Source organism: Symphalangus syndactylus, chromosome 10 (genome assembly GCF_028878055.3).
Source record: "Symphalangus syndactylus isolate Jambi chromosome 10, NHGRI_mSymSyn1-v2.1_pri, whole genome shotgun sequence".
Classification (NCBI taxonomy): domain Eukaryota; kingdom Metazoa; phylum Chordata; class Mammalia; order Primates; family Hylobatidae; genus Symphalangus; species Symphalangus syndactylus.
The window spans coordinates 60364151-60385818 of NC_072432.2; the positions used below are offsets into that span (position 1 = coordinate 60364151).

General features: G+C 38.4%; 1 protein-coding gene across 5 annotated transcripts in view; it reads left to right on the plus strand.

Moving 5' to 3' along the window:
- Positions 1-21668, plus strand: part of CNOT6L (CCR4-NOT transcription complex subunit 6 like) — a 108993-nt gene that overhangs the window by 26543 nt on the left and 60782 nt on the right. For all 5 annotated transcript variants that reach the window (XM_063610359.1, XM_063610358.1, XM_055297237.2 and 2 more), the window contains exons 2-3: positions 19319-19440; positions 20991-21177. In XM_063610359.1, coding sequence (XP_063466429.1) covers positions 19329-19440; positions 20991-21177 — 299 coding nt within the window. In that variant the 5' untranslated portion in view covers positions 19319-19328. The remainder of the gene's footprint in view (positions 1-19318; positions 19441-20990; positions 21178-21668) is intronic.

The window sequence follows — 21668 nt, forward strand, 5'->3', positions numbered from 1 at the left end:
GTGTGACCTCTACCTACTAGATTCCAGTAGCACCCCTGCCAACCCACCCAAGTTGTGTTAACCAAAACCATCTCTAAACGTTGCCAAACGTCTCCTGAGGGGCAAAATCACATCTGGTCGAGAGTCACTTTTTTAGAGGGGACTTCAGTATGTGCTGCCATAGAAAACTGTGATTTGTTTTTTTAGTATTTCTTGGAGAGAGCCATGACAGTTACTAATCAATACTTATTTTCTAGACTGTCTTTTTTTTTTTTTTTTTTGAAACGGTCTCACTCTGTTGCCCAGGCTGGAGTGCAGTGGCGCAATCTCGGCTTACTGCAACCTCTGCCTACTGGGTTCAAGCAATTCTCCTGTCTCAGCCCCTCAATTAGCTGGAATTACAGGAGCATGCCGCCATGCCCAGCTAATTTTTGTATTTTTAGTAGAGACGGGGTTTCACCATGTTGGCCAGGCTGGTCTTGAGCTCCTGACCTCAGGTCATCTGCCCACCTCAGCCTCCCAAAGTACTGGGATTACAGGTGTGAACCACTGCCTGGCCTATTAATTTTACTTAATACATTTTTCTCATATTTTCAGTTTAGCATAGCTACTTGATTTAGTTGCTGCCACTGGGATTGGTCAATAAGGGCGTCTGTATTTTTTTTTAATTTGCTGATTGTTCAAACTGATGGCTTAAAGTATATAATTTTTGCCTCTATAGTTGCCATGGATGTAGGCACCTAGGGAGGTTATCAGTGGTTAACAGCATCCAAATCTATACTTTTTTATATGTCATTGCACTTTGGTTTCAAAAAGAAGAGACATAGCTTACTGATGATTCTACTTATGTTATGCCTAGAGGTTGTTGGGAAAACAAGTATTTTCTATCTCAAGACAGGATATTACTGCTTGGGGATAATCTATTATCCATGGGCATTTATAAATTACCTTTAGGCGCTTCTAAACAAAGTAAAGTAACTCTGGGTAATTTTATTTGAATTTAAAATTATTGAACAGCTGATGAATAAATACAGTATAAAGTATCTTTGTTTTTAAACATGCTTTTGAATATGATATTTATGCTCCAAGTATATGTATGTACGTACATATATATTCTCTGGGAGGAATATGGTCTTGAATCTATAAATTAAGAAGATGCAGTGTTTCCTTTAGATGCAAGGTTTTCCTTATCGGAATATTTTTCACAATACCAAATGATTTTTAAAATATTATGGGTATGTGAGTGATTTACAGTCAAAAATACCTACCATTTATTGTTTAAATAATACCCAAGCAAAATCAGATTAATTTTTCTCAATCAGAATATGAAAAAAACTTAGAAAAATATCATGAGTACAACAGAAGAATGAGCCTTAGAGAAATTATATGCCATTAGTATTAGGCTTATAATAACAAAACATTTTATAAAAACCATAAATGTTCTGCTTTTGATCAAAGAAAATATGGATGTTTAAATGGACACTGAACTTTTTACATACCCATTTATTTTGTGAATCTGTAAGTATTCTTAAACTACTTCCTCTACTTGGCAGTATTTTCTCATTTTATTAATCTTTGCTTTTTTTTTTTTTTTTTTAACCGTACACATTTGTTACTTATCTTGATAGTTTGCAGATATCTTTAGGTAATATATAGCTTTCTCAGTGTTGATAACATGCTAGGCTATCAGAAATATGACAAAGATGATGCTGAAGATGATGATTATGATTATTATTTGGAGACGGAGCCTGGCTCTGTTGCTCAGGTTGGAGTGCAGTGGCGCTATCTTGGCGCACTGCAGCTCCCACTTCCCGGGTTCGTGATTTTCCTGCCTCAGCTTCCCGAGTAGCTGGGATTACAAGTGTGCACCATCACGCCTGGCTAATTTTTGTGTTTTCAGTATAAACGGTGTTTCATGATGTTGGCCAGTCTGGTCTGGAACTCCTGACCTCAAGTGATCCGCCCGCCTCAGCCTCCCGAAGTGCTGGGATTACAGGTGTGAGCCACTGCACCTGGCTAACAAAGATTGTTTCTAAAAATGTGAAAGTTTTGGCTGGGCGCAGTGGCTCATGCCTGTAATCCCAGCACTTTGGAAAGCCGAGGCGGGTGGATTCGAGACCAGCCTGGCCAAGATGGTGAAACCCCATCTTTACTAAAAATGAAAAAAAAAAATCAGCTGGGCGCAGTGGTGGGCACCTGTAATTCTGGCCACTCGGGAAGCTGAGGCAGGAGAACTCTAGCCTGGGCAACGGAGCAAGAATCCTTCTCAAAATAAAAAAAAAAGGGGAAGAAAGTTTTATGCATATCTTCAAATATAGTCAAATGCCTTTTTATTTTTTAATTAAAAGAGCCCTTTGTAAACAACAATGAGATACCAGTGTACCTTTTAGAATGGCCAAGTCCAAAACACTGACAACACCAAATGCCAAGGAGGATGTGGAGCAATGGGAATTCATTGCTGGTGAGAATGCAAAATAATACAGCTAATCTGGAAGACAGTTTGGCAGTTTCTTACAAAACTAAGCATACTCTTACCATATGATCCAGCCATCATGCTCTTTGGTATTTACCCAAATGAATAAAAAACTTATGTCTACACAAAAACCTGCACATGAATGTTTATAGCAGCTTTATTCATAATTGTCCAAACTTGGAAGCAACTCAGATGTCCTTCAGTAGGTGAGTGGATAAATAAACTGTGGTACATCCAGGCAGTGATGTGTTATTCAGTGCTAAAAAGAAATGAGCTATCAAGCTATGAAAAGACATGGAGGAAACTTAAAATGCATAATACTAAATGAAAGAACCCAGTCTGAAAAAACTACATACTGTATGAGTCCAACTAAATGACACTCTGGAAAAGGCAAAACTATGGAGGCAGCAAAAAGATGAGTGATTGCCAGAGGGAGAGGGAGAAGGAATGATAAATAGGCAGAGCACAGGATATTTAGGGCATGCTTCATATTTAAAAATTTGTATGTTGTATTTAGCAGATGGGAATTTTTTTTATTTTTTTTTTGAGACAGTGTCTTGCTTTGTCACTTAGGCTGCAGTGGCACATTCACCGGTCACTGCAGCATCCACTTCTTGGGCTCAAGCAATCCCCCCACCTCAGCTTCCCAAGTAGCTGAGAACATAAGCACATGTCACAATGCCCAGCTAATTTTTGTATTTTTTTGTAGAGACAGGGTTTTGCCATGTTGCCCAGGCTGGTCTGAAACTCCTGAGCGCATGCCATCTGCCCACCTCTGCCTCCCAAAGTTCTGGGATTACAGGCATAATCTATCATGCTTGGCTTTTTTTTTGAGATGGAGTTTCCCTCTGTCACCCAGGCTGGAGTGCAGTAGCATGATCATGGCTCACTGCAGCCTTAACCTCCTGGGCTCTCAAGGAATCTTCCTGAGTAGCTGGGACTACAGGCACGCACCACTACCCCAGCTAATTTTATTTTTTGTAGAGACAGGGTCTTGCCATGTTGCCCAGGGTGGTCTTGAACTGCTGGCCTCAAACAGCCCTCCCACCTCGGCCTCCCAATGTGCTAAACAAAAAAAGACTGGCTTTTTTTTCCCCTTTGGCTAACAGTTCCTTGCATTGTATCTGAACATTTTGTTAACGAGAAAATTGAGTTGACTAAATGGTTGCATTGGGGCGAGGTTGGGGGGACGTAGTGGGGGAGCTGTGTACTCAGCATAGTCAGTTTGTAGGATATCTTAAGTTTTTCCTTGAAAACAAGCAGTTAGAGGGTTTACTATCACTTTGGGTTTGACTAAGAGCTGTATGATTAGCTAAATAGTTTAACAGTTTGGGAGACAGCTCTGCATTGAATCATTCTGTGTTGACCTTAATTCTGTTTTGGCCTAAAATCCATCCCATTCAAGCATACCAGTTTTAGCTGCTTAAAATTAAAAAATTGAAAACATTATCTTCATCGTAGTGAAATACTGTTGATGTGTGGAAGGGGAGTTGGTGGAAAATTTGTTTATCTATTTTTTTATTTTTATTTTATTATTATACTTTAAGTTTTAGGGTACATGTGCACAATGTGCAGGTTTGTTACATATGTATACATGTGCCATGTTGGTGTGCTGCACCCATTAACTCATCGTTTAGCACTAGGTATATCTCCTAATGCTATCCCTCCCCCCTCCCCCCACCCCACAAGAGTCCCCGGTGTGTGATGTTCCCCTTCCTGTGTCCATGTGTTCTCATTGTTCAATTCCCACCTATGAGTGAGAACATGCGGTATTTGGTTTTTTGTCCTTGCGATAGTTTGCTGAGAATGATGGTTTCCAGATCCATCCATGTCCCTACAAAGGATATGAACTCATCATTTTTTATGGCTGCATAGTATTCCATGGTGTATATGTGCCACATTTTCTTAATCCAGTCTATCATTGTTGGACATTTAGGTTGGTTCCAAGTCTTTGCTATTGTGAATAGTGCCGCTATAAACATATGTGTGCATGTGTCTTTATAGCAGCATGATTTATAATCCTTTGGGTATATACCCAGTAATGGGATGGCTGGGTCAAATGGTACTTCTAGTTCTAGATCCCTGAGGAATCACCACACTGACTACCACAATGGTTAAACTAGTTTACAGTCCCACCAACAGTGTAAAAGTGTTCCTATTTCTCCACATCCTCTCCAGCACCTGTTGTTTCCTGACTTTTTAATGATCGCCATTCTAACTGGTGTGAGATGGTATCTCATTGTGGTTTTGATTTGCATTTCTCTGATGGCCAGTGATGATGAGCATTTTTTCATATGTCTGTTGGCTGCATAAATGTCTTCTTTTGAGAAGTGTCTGTTCATATCCTTCGCCCACTTTTTGATGGGGTGGTTTTTTTTTTCTTGTAAATTTGTTTGAGTTCATTGTAGATTCTGGATATTAGTCCTTCATCAGATGAGCAGGTTGCAAAAATTTTCTCCCATTCTGTAGGTTGCTTGCTCACTCTGATGGTAGTTTCTTTTGCTGTGTAGAAGCTCTTTAGTTTAATTAGGTCCCATTTGTCAATTTTGGCTTTTGTTGCCATTGCTTTTGGTGTTTTAGACATGAAGTCCTTGCCCATGCCTATGTCCTGAATGGTATTGCCTAGGTTTTCTTCTAGGGTTTTTATGGTTTTAGGTCTAACATGTAAGTCTTTAATCCATCTTGAATTAATTTTTGTATAAGGTGTAAGGAAGGGATCCAGTTTCAGCTTTCTACATATGGCTAGCCAGTTTTCCCAGCACCATTAATTAAATAGGGAATCCTTTCCCCATTTCTTGTTTTCATCAGGTTTGTCCAAGATCAGATAGTTGTAGATATGTGGCATTATTTCTGAGGGCTCTGTTCTGTTCCATTGGTCTATATCTCTGTTTTGGTACCAGTACCATGCTGTTTTGGTTACTGTAGCCTTGTAGTATAGTTTGAAGTCAGGTAGCGTGACATATCTCAAAATAATAAGAGCTATCTATGACAAACTCACAGCCAATATTATACTGAATGGGCAAAAACTGGAAGCATTCCCTTTTGAAACGGGCACAAGACAGGGATGCCCTCTCTCACCACTCCTATTCAACATAGTGTTGGAAGTTCTGGCCAGGGCAATCAGGCAGGAGAAGGAAATAAAGGGTATTCAATTAGGAAAAGAGGAAGTCAAATTGTCCCTGTTTGCAGATGATGTGATTGTATATCTAGAAAACCCCAACATCTCCTCAAGCTGATAAGCAACTTCAGCAAAGTCTCGGGATGCAAAATCAATATACAAAAATCACAAGCATTCTTATACACCAATAACAGACAAACAGAGAGCCAAATCATGAGTCAACTCCCATTCACAATTGCTTCAAAGCGAATAAAATACCTAGGAATCCAGCTTACACGGGATGTGAAGGACCTCTTCAAGGAGAACTACAAACCACTGCTCAATGAAATAAAAGAGGATACAAACAAATGGAAGAACATTCCATGCTCATGGGTAGGAAGAATCAATATCGTGAAAATGGCCATACTGCCCAAGGTAATTTATAGATTCAATGCCATCCCCATCAAGCTACCAATGACTGTCTTCACAGAATTGGAAAAAACTACTTTAAAGTTCATATGGAACCAAAAAAGAGCCCGCATCGCCAAGCCAATCCTAAGGCAAAAGAAAATTTAAATCAATTGATTTACTTATGAAAAGAGAGAAAGGAGTCTTGTACTGTTATATAGATATGGCTGTATTTTATTTAACTACCTTATTGTTGAGAATAAACTCTTGTCTTTAGGCTTAGGTTAAATTCCTGAAAGTGGCATTGTATTTTATTGCCTCATGTTTTCCATTTAGAATGAGGTTAATTTTTTTATATATGTATTACACATTTGTACTTTCATCAATTGCATATTATTATTATTATTTTTTTGAGACAGAGTCTTGCTCTGTCGCCCATGCTGGAGTACAGTGGCGTGATCTTGGCTCACCGCAACGTCTGCCTCCCAGGTTCAAGCAATTCTTTTGCCTCAGCCTCCCGAGTAGCTGGGACTACAGGCACATGCCACCACGCCCGGCTAATTTTTTGTATTTTAGTGGAGAGGGGGTTTCGCCGTATTGCCCGGGCTGGTTTTGAACTCCTGAGCTCAGGCAATCTGCCCGCCTTGGCTTCCCAAAGTGCTGGGATTACAGGCGTGAGCCATCGTGCCTGGCCGAATTGCCTATTATTATAATATGTTCTTTCTCATTTAAAAAGGTGTTATGCAATCTCTTAGTGTGTTTAAAACTGTTAACCTTATCATGCATGTCATACATATCTTCCCTATTTTACTTGCTTTTCATTTTGTCTTATATAATGTACAGGAGGTTTGAATTTTTAGATAATCATATAAATATGTCTTTTTATGTTTCTATTTTTGGATTCCTGCCTGAAGAGATCTTTTCCCATCCAAGTTTTTAAAAAACTGTTCGCTTACATTTTACCTTAGTATGCAAAAAAATTAAATCTTGAATATATTCATTAAATCTTGGAATGTGATCGAGCTATTTTAACTTATTTTTTGCCAAATTGTGGAATGTAGATTTCCCACTAATATTGGAATAGAAAAGAAGTTTAGTCAAAGAAAGTAGATTTTCAGATTTATGATACTAGTATGGGAGATCATTTTGAAGGTTTTCAAACTTTAAAGACAAAGGATTTATTGAAGGCATATATCTGAGGCAGATCAATGTAGTGGAATTGGATTAGAATTCCATTACTGCTGCTTGCCAGCAAGCTTCTAAACCTCTTTATATTACAGTTTTCTGAATGCTAGAATTGGAATAGTAGTACCTGCTTACAAGATTGTTGGGAGAAATGAATTAAGTGAAATAAAGTTAGGTAAATAACTTATATGTAGTAGCTAGTAGTTGGTAGTTGCAGTGATGGTGATTATTGTCATCATCATTTGCTGCCCCTAAAGAATCCCAAATTTAGAAATACATAGTGTAGTCTCCTTTAAGTGGATTCTCTGAGTTTCAAAGAAGAGTTTGAGTACAGATTTTAGATTTGAGTCTCGTGCTAACTGAACGAATCTCTTCACCACACTAGTGATTATAATTGTGTATGCTGAGAAACTGGGGGTAAGTGTAATGACAGTGAAATGCCATGCTATAGTTTGCTTTTATGATGGCAAGTGACAAGAGTATTTTATATTTAATATAAGTACAGGGATTTTAAGGCATTTATAATGTCTTTAAGAATGTGATAGCGAAATCAGTAGAGGATATAGGCTCACTCAGATGTGTAACTAGAAGCAATGTTGTTGAGTAGAGGAAAATAAAAGGGAATGAAGGAAGGAGGCAACTAGGATTAGTAGTGTCGTTTATTATTATTATTATTGTTGTTATTTTTTGAGACAGAGTCTCTCTTTGTTGCCCAGGCTGGAGTGCAGTGGCACTTTCTTGGTTTACTGCAGTCTCCACCTCCCAGGTTCAAGCGATTCTCCTGCCTCAGCCTCCCAAGTAGCTGGATTACAGGCGCCCGCCACCACACCCGGCTGTTTTTTTGTGTTTTTAGTAGAGACGGGGTTTCGCCATGTTGGCCAGGCCGGTCTTGAACTCCTGACCTCAGGTGATCCACCCACCTCGGCCTCCCAAAGTGCTGAGATTACAGGCGTGAGCCACTGCTCCCAGCCCCATTTATTATTAGACTCTTATGGATGGCAAATTCTTTACATGAGGAAAATGATTTATAGGAAAGATTCAGTAAAATATAGGCAGATTTTTGAAGCTTTCTATCTTTACATATAGAACGTCATCTCTCCATGACTCTGGTGATATTTTTCAGCAACCCCGGTGAACAGCTTCTCTCCTCATATTGTTTCCTTTTTTAAAAAAATTTTTAGGCCAGGTCTTGGCTCACATCGTAATCACAGCACTTTGGGAGGCCAAGGTGGGCAGATCACTTGAGCTCAGGAGTTCAAGACCAGCCTGGGGAATGTGGTGAAATCCTGCTTCTACAAAAAATACAAAAATTAGCAAGGCGTGGAGTGGTATGCACATGTAGTCCCAGCTACTTGGGAGGCTAAAGTGGGAGGATCACTTAAGCCCAGGAGGTCAAGACTCCATTGAACCGTGACAATCCCACTGCACTCCAGCCTGAGTGACAGAGTAAGACCCTGTCTCAAAAATCTTTTTTTTTAAATTTACTTTTATTTTCTTTAGCAATACAGACAGGGTCTCTCTCACTGTGTCACCAGGCTGGTCTCGAACTCTTGGACTTAAGCGCGATCCTTCCATCTCAGTCTCCCAAAGTGCTGGGATTACAGGTGTGAGCCACTATGCTCAGCATCCTCATGTTATTTCTTTTTTCTTTCTTTCTTTCTTTTTTTTTTGAGAGGGAGTTTCGCTCTGTTGCCCCAGCTGGAGTGCAATGGGGTGCAATACCAGCTCACTGAAACCTCTGCCTCCCAGGTTCAAGTGATTCCCCTGCGTTAGCTTCCCCAGTAGCTGGAATTACAGGTGCTCGCCACCACGCCCAGCTAATTTTTGCATTTTTAGTAGAGACGGGGTTTCACCATATTGGTCAGGCTGGTCTTGAACGCCTGATCTCAGGTGATCCACTCTCCTTGGCCTCCCTAAGTGCTGGGATTACAGCCATGAGCCACCATGCCCGGCCATGTTTCTTATTTATGTGTCTTTGCTTATGCTTTTATTTTTGCTTTGTCTGTCCCTACCACACCTACAACCCCCTTCCTTGAGGGAAATGCTGATTCCTGTTCATTCTTTAAGATTCAGCTTAGTGTCACCTCTTCATGGAAGTCTTGCATCATCTCTTCTACTTCAGCACTGTGGCACTTTGAGACAAGTTTTCTTTTAATCCCTCTTGTTTTGTGCGTGTGCATGCAGACCAAATCTTCCTCAGCACTAGATATTGTCAGTTATTAAATTTAATCCTTCTAATGTGTAGCGATATCTCATTGTGGTTTTTAGTATTTCTCTGATGCCTAATGTTGTGCATCTTTTCATGTGCTTATTTGCTATCCATGTATCCTCTTTGAAGTATGTTCAAATATTTTGGTAATTTAAAAAATAAAAGATTGCTTTATTATTTTGTTTTGAGAGTTCTTTATATATTCTGGAGTGTTTTCTTTTTTTCAGATACGTGTTTTGCAAATATTTATTCTTAAACCCTGACATATCTTTTCCTTCAAATTTCAAAGAGCAGAAGTCTTAACTTTTCTTGAAATTTAGTTTATCAGTGTTTTTTCTTTTATGGATCATGCTTTTTATGTTATATCTAAGTAATCTTTGCCTAATTCAAGGCCACAAAGATTTTCTCTGATGTTTTCTTCTGATGTTTTATAGTTACTGGTTTTATATTTAAGCTCATGGTCCTCGTAAGTTTACTTTGTGATGCAAGGTATGGATTGATGTTTATTTATTTTTTCCATACGGATATACCATTGTTCTAGCACCATTTGTTGAAAAATCTGTGCTTTCTCTATGGTTACCTTTTTGTTGTAAATCTCTTGACCATGTATGTGGGTCTATTTCCAGCTTCTCAGTTCTGTATGTCTATTCTTTCATTAATACCAAACTCTCTGGATTACTGTAGTTTTAGTAAGTCTTGAAATCAGATAGTGTGCACATCTATGTTTATATCTTTTTGAGAAGTGCACTGGCTATTTTAGATTGTCTGTCCATATAAATTTTAGAATTAACTTGATTTCTGCATGGGGAAATATAAATTTTAGAATTAATTTGATTTCTGCATGGGGAAATATACTGAAGAAGAGGTGAAAGATGACTTAAGCCAAGAATGATGAAAAAGAAGTTGATACCCATTAAAAAAGATGAAAACGTACATATCAGAGGAGAAAGAAAACACAAACTAAATAAAAAAGTGGAAAGAAGGCTGGGTGCAGTGGCTCATACCTGTAATTCCAGCACTTTGGGAGGCTGAGGTGGGTAGATCACTTGGGCCAGGAATTCAAGACTAGCCTGGGCAACATGATGAAACCCATCTCTACAAAAAAATACAAAGATTAGCTGGATGGTGGTGGTGTGCACCCGTAGTCCTTGGTACTCAGAAGACTGAGGTGAAAGGATCACTTGAACCCAGGCGGTTGAGGCTGCAGTGAGCCGAGGTTGCACCACACTGCACTCCAGCCTGGGTGATAAAGTGAGACCAGTCTCAAAAAAAAAAAAAATTAGATTAGATTCAGTATCTTTAGATGAGTGGGAGGCATTAAATGCAAGGCATTAAAGCATTGTAATTGTTAGGTGGAGACTAAGACTTAATTTGGAATTCTGGGAGGAAAATCATAAGCTTAAGTTGTCCATATTGATAATGAAATAAAATGAAACATGTCTATAGTAGCATTATTTTTGAAATTTTGAAGTGATTGATAGATTTATAACCCCAGGTCTGGTCTCAGTTTTTTATTTTAGTATTTATTTATGTTTCATGTTGTTGCTGCTGCTGTTGTCTTGTATCTCAGATATGGGAGAAAGTTTCTAAATATGCAGAAAAGGAATTGTATTCGATTTCTTTCTCCTTTATTTCCTCCTGGTAGTACTGTAACTGATGAGTAGACTATGCCCTCATCGCTTTCCAGAACCAGAAGCTTCCTGTAAGTTATCTCTGGATTGCCATAAAGTTATCTTTGGATTACGTTTGGAAAGATGTATAACAACCAATAACGTTTTCTCATATTCATATAGGGGCTTTATTGCCACATATTCGTATGCATTTTATTTGCACAGATAACTAGTGTTTGACTTGAGATATATTTGATAAATAGAGCCCCAAGAATAAACTGACTAGAAATAAGACATATTGAGTCCAAATATTTCCTTGTTCCTTGGGTTATCTAATTATTTGGTTTGCTAGCAAGGATTGTAGAAAATAATATTATCATTGATTTAGGAAACCAGTTGCTATCATCTTAAGTTAAATGTACTAGTATGTGTTTAACCTATTACCTTCAGTCCCATTCCCCAATATTAGGCCATTTAAAACTACCCATTCTTGTCCTGGGAACTTTGTTCTCTCCACCTATTCTTGACCATGCCAGAGGTTATCGGTTATTCATCACCCTCATCCTTTGTGATAAGGATGTTTTCTTTTCCCTTTAGTTGTTCTACTTATTTTAGATTAGTGACAGTAGAGAACAATGCAACTACCTGATGAGGGAGAAAAAGGAAGTAGTAACAAGAAATGCCAAATTCCTTGCAGAATTATTGAAAAGCAAAATACTGTATAGCTTTTCTTTTTCAAGTAGTGCTGTGAAAACAGTATATGCTCCATGAGGGTAAGGACAATGTCCAACTTGTTCACTATTGAAGCACCCTAGTGCTTGGTACAGTAAATGTCAGTCGTAAGCAATAGGCATGCAATAAATATTTCTTGAATAAATGTTAAACTGATCAGAAACATTAGACTTCAAAAGTCTGAAGGTTTTTTTTCAATAATGATGAGTGACTTTGCCATTATAAAACATGTTTTTTTTTTTTTTTTTTTGGAGTGGTCACAGAGCTGGAGATGTCATGAATACTTGGAATTAAGTCTTTTTTTAAAAAATGTTTGCATTATTTTATAATGTATGGACTTCAGTTGAATATATAAAGAAAGACAAATGCCATCCACAGGCCTTTGGTATGGAAATGGAATGGGGTTGCTAATGAAATTGTTCTTTATCCCAGGGCATCATTTAAGCTCTTGTGATTGCCATAAATCTTTAATTTTGTCAATATGATCTTACTATATGCAGTATAGTTTGCTAGGGGCAGTTTTTGTAGTATCAGCTGCTTATCCCATTCAGGTGAAGTACAAATTTAGTATGACAGTTGTAATGATTAATAGTTGTGTATAGTTAAAAATAAATATTATAGTTGGGTGTAGTGGTGACACCTGTAGTCCTAGCTACTTGGGAGGCTGAGGCAGGAGGATTGCTTGAGCCCAGGAGTTTGAGGCCAGGCTGGGCAACATAGGTAGACACTGTCTCTTTAAAGAAAAAAAAAAAAAAAAAAAAAAAAAAGGCTAGGCACTGTGGCTCATGCCTGCAGTCCTAGTAGCACTGGGAGGCCAAGGCAGGAGGATCTCTTGAGGGCAGGAGTTCAAGACCAGCTTGGGCAACATAGTGAAACCTTATCTCTACTAAAAAAAAATAAAATAAAATTAGCTGGGTGTGATAACATATGCCTGTAGTCCCAGCTACTGGGGAGTCTGAGGAGGAAGGATTACTTGATCCTAGGATTTCAAGCTTGCAATGAACTATGATTGTACCACTGTCCTCCAGCCTAGGTGACAGAGCAAGACCTTGTCTAAAAACAACAACAACAACAAAGTTATTGATAAGGAAATAGAAACTTTAAAAATGGCACAGTGCAAGAGTTATTTGCTTTGTTAAGCAAGATAAACACAGACACATTTTCTCAGGAAGGAAGCTCATAATGGTTAAGACCAGATGGGAAAGATATTTACTTATTAAGATGCGTATGTAGTAAGACACAAAAAAACATGTTTTCCCTTCTGTAACTTTTGGGAATAAATGCCAGTATAAGACAGATTTATCTGAGAATGTGTAAAATGGAATAAGTTATTGATATTTACTCTGAGCTCTAAATTAAGCCTCATATAGGCTTAATTTTGTGTTCTTTCAATTTTAGGAACTCTGCCAGCATCTGTGTCTCTGCCTATGATTGATTTTGCAAACTATTGTTGAGATAATTAGTGATTTGTATTTTGGATTAGATTTCATTGAGTTAGCAGTCTGATTCATTATGAAGCACTCTGGTGCTTGTAGGATTTTTAGTCTGAATCGTAAATGAAATAACATTAATTGTGCCAAACTACAGACTGAGGTAAAATGACCTTACACTTAGGGTGATAAGAGAGAAACTGTAATTTAACACTATAGGACTTACATCTTTACATACACTATAGAGGCTTCTGTTTTTTTAAGCTACTCTAGATGACCAGTATTTACAGAAGCTTAGTTCTAGCTTTTACCAGTTTGCCCTGATTTGGCCAGCTTGTTTTTTCAGGGGGAGTTATGCTACTTTATTTTCCTAGTGCTACATATAAAACTTGAGATTTGGGGTTCTTTAACAATAGTATATTTGTATGTATTTCATATGTATTTTTAAAATATACCTTTCATTGAAATGGCATGTTATGTAGATTTATTTGCAGTTTTGGAAACTCTAAATTTAAATTTTTCTGTGCAAAGCAGACCTAGCGTTACATATAATATTGCTTATAAATTAAAAAACTAAAATACAAAAACCCCTTAAAATACATTAAATATTTTTTATTTTTAATGTTTTTAAAAATTTTACTTTAAGTTCTGGGATACATGTACAGAACATGCAGGTTTGTTACATAGGTATGTATGTACCATGGTGGTTTGTTGCACCTATCAACCCGTCATCTAGGTTTTAACCCCTGCATCCATTAGGTATTTGTCCTAATGCTCTCCCTCCCCGTGTCCCCCACCCCCTGACAGGCCCTGGTGTGTGATACTCCCCTCCCTGTGTCCATGTGTTCTCATTGTTCACCTCCCACTTAGGAGTGAGAACATGCAGTGTTTGGTTTTCTGTTCCTGTGTTAGTTTGCTGAGAATGATTGCTTCCAGCTTCATCCATGTCCCTGCAAAGAACATGAACTCACTCTTTTTTTATGGCTGCATGTTTTTTTTTATGTTTTTTAGAGGCAGGGTCTTGCTATGTTGCCCAGGCTAGAGTGCAGTGGCTATTCAGAGGTGTGATTATAGTGCACAATGGCCTTGAACTCCTAGCTGCAAGCAATCCCTCCACCTCAGCCACCCAACTAGGTGGGACCACAGGAGTATACTGCTGTGCCCAGCTTTGAAATACGTTTTCTATGAAGTCAATATTTTACAGACTTATCTGAAGTTTTTGTTTAATAGAACCAAAGACAAATTTATTGAAGTCTTCATTCTGTGGCAGTCTTTAATCAGCCTTTGGTGATGGAGATTAAAACTTTTTAATGTAAGGAGTATATAAGAAGTAGGAGAAAATCGGGTTCCTTATCTAGGACTGATGGTTACTCTCAGAAATTTTACTCAGAGTCTCTGAGGCCTTTGTAGGAGACACGCTAAGAAATAGTGAATGGATGGCAGACTCAAAGCAGCTTGTGTAGTATTTGAGAAACTAAGTGGAATGTTTTTCGTACTGTTGAAATGGAGTTAGATGGCAAAGTTGGAAAGGTGTTGCTAACAGGCTTTGTTATGTAATCAGGATTCCCAGTATAAATTTGGTTGATGTAATGGGAGGATCTTTTGAGAATCTATGTAAGTTGCTGGAGAAATTAGAAACTCTTGGAAAAACTAATTCAAAAACCTGCCTCTTCATTAGTTTGAAATTAAAGATAAGAAATTAACTGTGCTACGTTTTCCCAAATAAAACATTTCTCTTTCTTGGATGAAAAATGTTAATTACTCAGTATTTAAGTCTTGAACTGAGCTGTATATGAGACTATTTGAAACCATATGAGCAGTGTCACATTTAGAGATTTAAATTACATTTGAATAATTTATTTCATAATTTTAAGTTATTTTGAAATAGATTTTTGTGGTATGCCTACAGGGTGGAAAGTTGATGCCGAGACCTGAGAGGGGAAAATACAGCTGAATGGAAGGGTTTAGTAATGTTAATTTCCTGAAATTGAGTTCTCTGTTATTGATTGATTGATTGAGACAGGGTCTCACTGTGTTGCCCAGGCTGGAGTGCAGTGGGAGAGTCTCGTCTCACTGGTGGGGGCGTCTCGTCTCACTGCAAGCTCCGCCTCCCGGGTTCACGCCATTCTCCTGCCTCAGCCTCTGGAGTAGCTGGGACTACTGGGGCCCGCCACCATGCCCGGCTAATTTTTTGTATTTTTAATAGAAACAGGGTTTCACCATTTTGGCTAGGCTGGTCTGGAACTCCTGACCTCAAATGATCCGCCCGCCTTGGCCTCCCAAAGTGCTGGGATTACCGGCGCGAGCCACCTTGCCTGGCCAAGTTGCCTGTTTTTAATAGCACAGTGAAAACCCGATTTTGGGGAGAAGGACAGTAGTGACCAGAACTATACTAAATTACTTAGTAAACTCAAATGAGAAATTTTTTAGCTTCAGTCACTTTTTTTTTTTTTGAGACGGAGTCTCGCTCTGTTGCCCAGGCCGGGGTGCAGTGATGTGATCTCAGCTCACTGCAAGCTCCATCTCCCGGGTTCACGCCATTCTCCTGCCTCAGCCTCCTGAGTAGCTGGGACTACAGGCGCCCGCCACCACGCCCGGCTAAATTTTTGTATTTTTTTTGGTAGAGACGGGGTTTCACCGTGTTAGCCAGGATGGTCTCAATCTCCTGACCTCGTGATCTGCCCACCTCGGCCTCCCAAAGTGCTGGGATTACAAGGCGTGAGCCACTGCGCCCGGCCTTCGGTCATTTTTATTGGCATCCTAATCAAATCCAAAAGAGACCTCTGACCCCTAATATGGCAGTATTGATGTTACTTTGGGTTTTACATATTATAGATATTGGTAAACATTTTATGGAACTTTTTTTTAAGGAAGAGATTTTGTAATTTTAATGGACTTACAATGATTGAAACATGAAGAATTAAAAAATAGAAATCTAGTTCTATATAATATCTGTTTTAGAGATTAGAATTGGAGCACCAGAAAAGATGGTAATTATTTTCTATCTAGATTTTTAAAATATCTGGGAAAATTGAACATGTGGATGAATTACCATTTCTTTGTATCAATTTTTAGAAAAGCATTGGGTGTTAATTGGCTGTGAGATGAGTAGGAAGGGAGGAAGGTGGCAGATTTTAGGATTACAAAGCATGTGATCATTGATCATTCCACAAATACATGTTAAGTGCTTCCTATGTGGCGGGAACTGTATAGAGATATAAAAAGGATATGCCTCCACACAGAAACATAGTCCCCCTAAGGAACTATACATAGTCCCCCTAAGGAACTATACCATCTAGTGGGAGCCGTGATTAAAAATACAAAAAATTAGCCGGGCGTGGTGGCGGGCGCCTGTAGTCCCAGCTACTCGGAGAGGCTGAGGCAGGAGAATGGCGTGAACCCGGGACGCGGAGCTTGCAGTGAGCCGAGATTGCGCCACTGCACTCCAGCCTGGGCGAAAGAGCAAGACTCCGTCTCAAAAAAAAAAAAAAAAAAAAACAGATTAAATTGCCTTCTAATCCTATGCGTGTGTGTGTGTGTGTGTGTGTGTGTGTGTGTGTGTTTGATACGGAGTCTCGCTCTGTCGCCCAGGCTGGAGTGTAGTGGCGCTATCTCGGCCCACTGCAGGCTTTGCCTCCTGGGTTCACGCCATTCTCCTACCTCAGCCTCCCGAGTAGCTGGGACTATAGGCGCCCGCCACCATGCCCCGCTAATTTTTTGTACTTTTTTTTTTTAGTAGAGACAGGGTTTTACCGTGTTAGCCAGGATGGTCTCGATCTCCTGACCTTGTAATCAGCCCGCCTCGGCCTCCCAAAGTGCTAGGATTACACGCGTGAGCCACCGCGCCCAGCCTGCCCTGTGTTTTATAAAAATGATCTAAAATTGGGCAGGGTGCCGTGGCTCATGCCTGTAATCCCAGCACTTTGGTAGGCCAAGGCGGGCGGATCACAAGGTAAGGAGTTCGAGACCAGCTTGACCAACATGGTGAAACCCCCATCTCTACTAAAAATACAAAAATTAGCCAGGCGTTGTGACACACGCCTGTAACCTCAGCTACTCAGGAGGCTGAGGCAGGAGAATCACTTGAACCTGCGAGGCAGAGGTTGCAGTGAGTCGAGATCTCGAGATCGCGCCACTGCACTCCAGCCTGGGTGACAGAGCAAAACTCCGTCTCAAAAAAAAAAAAAAGATCTAAAATTAGTGAAACCTGTTTTTGTAAATTTAGGGTGTTTTACCCATTCTCGTTGTAGGTAATAAATTATGTAGTGTGTCTTTGGGTCTAGATCTGTTTGATTTGGCTTTGCTTAATCTTGTATTTTTTTGTAGACACTTATGTTATTACCCAAAAGTACCCAAAGAGACACATGTGCCTTATGGTGTACAGAAGAAATTCTGAAAACCTTGTTACCTAAAAACTTTATTTTCAGAAGTATTATATATAGGCTGAATATGGTAGAAATCAAATTTTTCTCCTGTGGAAAATGATCATATTCTTTGTGCCATATGAAGTTCTGAGACATTTATGGAAAATAAAATACGGTTTAGCATTGCCCAAATTGTGTAAGATTAGGGTTGAAGAGCTTAACCTGGAAAGTTGGAAACTAATTACTGTTAACATATGAACAGATATGGAAAACTTTCTCTTTACTCCTTTAAGTAAGTGGAAAGGAATGACTATTTTCCCTTTAGAAATGTGAGAGAAAATGATAGTATGGGAAATTTTCATTGCATTCTTATGAACTAGCTTTTTGATTTCTTGTTACATGATAGAATATCTCTGTTTTCTTTAATCTCTATATGTAACAAATTTCAGATGACCTGAAAGCAACTCTTCAATTTGGAATATAAGTTCTAAACTTTACTTGGAAACAGTTCCAGATTCAGACACTTGGTTTTCGGGTGTGTGTATATATGTTAATATATGAGCAAAGAACCCAATATAAATACTATGTGGCGATTTATTGAAAGCATGCAGGAGTTTAATTTAGGCTCAGGACGTTGTGTCATTTGCTATTGTTAGATATGAACTGGATTTTATTTTGTCTACTACCAAGCAGTACTTCTTATATTGGACCCCTTGAATAAGGTTACTTTTAGAGCCATTTGTCACCTACTTCATACGTAGCACATTTGATAAGTTTTATGTCTAGCTGGTCATCATTGATGATTGCTCAGTGATTATTTTGGAAGTTAATAGCAGGAAGATGGCACAGTATAGTCATGTGCTGCATAACTACGTTTGGATTGCCTAACAATGCATTTCTCAGAACATATCTTTGTTAAATGACACATGACTGTACTAGTTTTGATTAGGGTGGCCATGTAACTCATCCAAAGTGGACTCTTTTGAGCATGAAAAGGGATGATAATAATAATTGCTTCAGAACAACAGATATAAACCAAGACTGACCCAGGCAAACTAAGATATGTACTCGTACTAATTAGGACACTTTTGATTACTAGTAACAGAAAACACAATTCAAACTAGCTTAATAAGAGAACTATATTGGCTTGTGTATCAGAAAAGGCCAGTATTTGGGTGTGCTACAGGTGTGATTCAGTGAGGACTCTGCCTTTGTTTTTCTGTTTTCCAGGCTCTGCCTTCCATGGCTGACTTTCCTTATCGTTGTTGCATGGCTGCCAACAGCAATTTGGGCTGTATTCTTCTTTGTTTATGACCAGCAGGAGAGAGAAGCCTGCTTCTCCTATAAACATAGAATGAGTTCTGCGGTTTTGTGATTATTAGATTCTCCTGAACTAAATCTCTGCAAGGGGAATGTCATGTGCTGATTGTCTTAGGCATGGGATATCTGAATATCACTGAGGAAAGGAGGATGGAATTACCTGATTCTCTTAGACTAGTCAGAGTCCATTCATGAAACTGCTGTGTGGGAAAGCAGTGCAGCTAAATGAAGGGAAGGGGTTAGGAAGCAACCATAATGTTCATTGCAAAGTCCAGTGCTGTTGCTTATTTGCATTTTCCCTTAGGCATCTGATAATGAGTTCCTGCAAGATCCTAGCATACTGCAGATAATGTGTGTGTTTTATTTTTCTGCAAGTGAGAATTTGTAGTATAAAATGACTTACTAGACTGGTAATGGGAGAGAAAAGGAGTTTACCATCCTATTTTCTCTTTTTTAAAGTAAGACTATAATAATTGTTGATCTCCTTTTTTTTTTTTTTTTTTTTAAACAGACTAATAGGGATGCCAAAGGAAAAATATGATCCTCCAGATCCTCGCAGAATTTATACCATCATGTCAGCAGAGGAGGTAGCCAATGGGAAAAAATCTCACTGGGCAGAATTAGAAATCTCGGGTGAGTGGAATCTGAAGCATTTAATCTGGAATGTAATAGTGATAATAAAGTTGAGTATTGCTATATTTTTTGTACATTTTTAATTAGATGGACTCGTTGAAAAGCTACAAGATGGTAAGATACTAGTGTTTAATTTATCTGTTTTATGTGTGACTGAATATCTTTGTTTCCATTCTTTGAGATTAATTACATTGAGCAGGCATCTGGAATTGAGGATATTGATTTAGTTTCTAAGTAAAACCAGGTTCTTTGATATAATATATTTTGTTTAGGCTATTTCAGAGTAATTATTTTTGCAAATTGAAATCTTTGCCATCCTCCTATCTCAGTGTCGGCAAAGAAGGAAACCTGGAAGCTATCTATTTATTCTAATAAATATATAGTAACTGTGTTACAGGACCTTAGTACCTGTTTAGGATTTGGTAAAATAGAATGTGATTCCCAAAAACTCATAATTCCAGTCTAATAATGAGAAAAACATCAGACAAACTCAAGCTAAAGGACCTTGTGCAAAATACCTAACTTGATTAATACTCAAAATTGTCATGGTCATGTAAAACAAAGGCTGAAACTGTCACAGACCAGAGGACACTAAAGAGAGGTAACTAAATGCAAAATAGTAGCCTGCGTTGAATCTGGAACAAAAAAGCATAAAAACTGGTGAAATCCAAATAACGTCTAGAATTTAATTAGTAGTAATGCACCAGTGTTGGTTTCCTAGTTTTGACAAATGTACCATGGTGATGATGTAGATTCTAATGTTAGGAAAGCTGAAGGAGGGGTATATAGGAACTCTCTGTGTTATCTTGGTAACTTTTCTGTAAATCTAAAATTATTACAAAATTTAAAGTTTATTAAAAATAGAATATAAGTATTTTTCTTTTATGAATTGGTATAATACAGATTATATATAAAATGCCATTTTTTCCCCAGTAGGCATTCATTTGGAAGAGTTAAACCCCACATTGTAATGTCAATAGCAAGAATTACTTATACATTTAGCTAAAAGGGAACTGGGTGGATGGATGATTGGTAGTCAAAAGAATGAATATGAGCCAATCTTACTAAGTTAATGTAGGGTTTCTTAGCCTTGGCACTACTGACACTTTGAGCTGGATAATAGTGGAGGGCTGTTGTGTGCATTGTAGGATGTTTAGTAGCATTCCTGGCCTCCACTCACTAGATAGCAGTAGTACCCCTTCAGTTGTGGCAACCAAAAATGTCTCCAGGCATTCCAAAATCCTTTGAGGAAACAAAATTGCCTCTGGTTGAGAACTACTCAGTTGAACTCCAAGGGTTTCTACATTTTGCCACTTCTCATTTAATACATGGAAGGTTCATGAGAAAGAGTGGTTGTCAGGTGAAAGTGGCATGAATGTAAAGGAGGGCCAGGTGTGTTTGGAAGCAATCAAATGGCATTAAATAAAAAATTAAAATGTCAGAGATACAATATCCATGTGTATTTGCAGCCTCTCTTACCACTTTTAGTCCTTGTAATTTAGGTGTCATCTTGGGCCTGGGGTTTTACACTTCAGTATTTTGCCTTTTAGGTAGAGTGCGGAGCCTAAGTACATCACTTTGGTCATTGACACACTTGACAGCGCTGCACCTAAATGACAATTACCTTAGTCGCATTCCACCTGATATTGCCAAGCTTCATAATCTGGTTTACCTGGATCTGTCATCCAATAAACTCAGAAGTTTACCAGCAGAACTAGGAAACATGGTGTCTCTCAGGTGAGAAAGTAAAACAGACATGACTCACGATATAAAATTCTAAATTTAAGAAAATGAGGGGATGTTACTCAATTACAGTAGGATTTCTGTGTGTTGTAACTATCAAATTATATAAACTATCTAAGCATAGTGCTTGAGTTGGCCTCCGTTGAACATTTCTTTTCCTTTCTTTAAATTTGGAGGTTCCTGAATTAGAGTGTGCTTGTATTACCAGTTTCCTTGACAAACTTGAGGTGGGGTGGGGCTAAAATAGTAAGTCTCATTATCCAATATGATAAGACTGATTAGAAGTACTTGAAAAATGAAGATTTGCTGATGAATACAACTTATAAGAACATATCTCAATTATATGAGTCAAAGTATATTTATATTTCATAATACACTCCTTAAGGAAACCTTAAAACCTGATGAAATGGATTTATTTCTAATTTTTAGGGATTCTTTAAAAATTCCCTAAAGAAATTCTAAAAAAATTTTGCAGGAATCTTAAG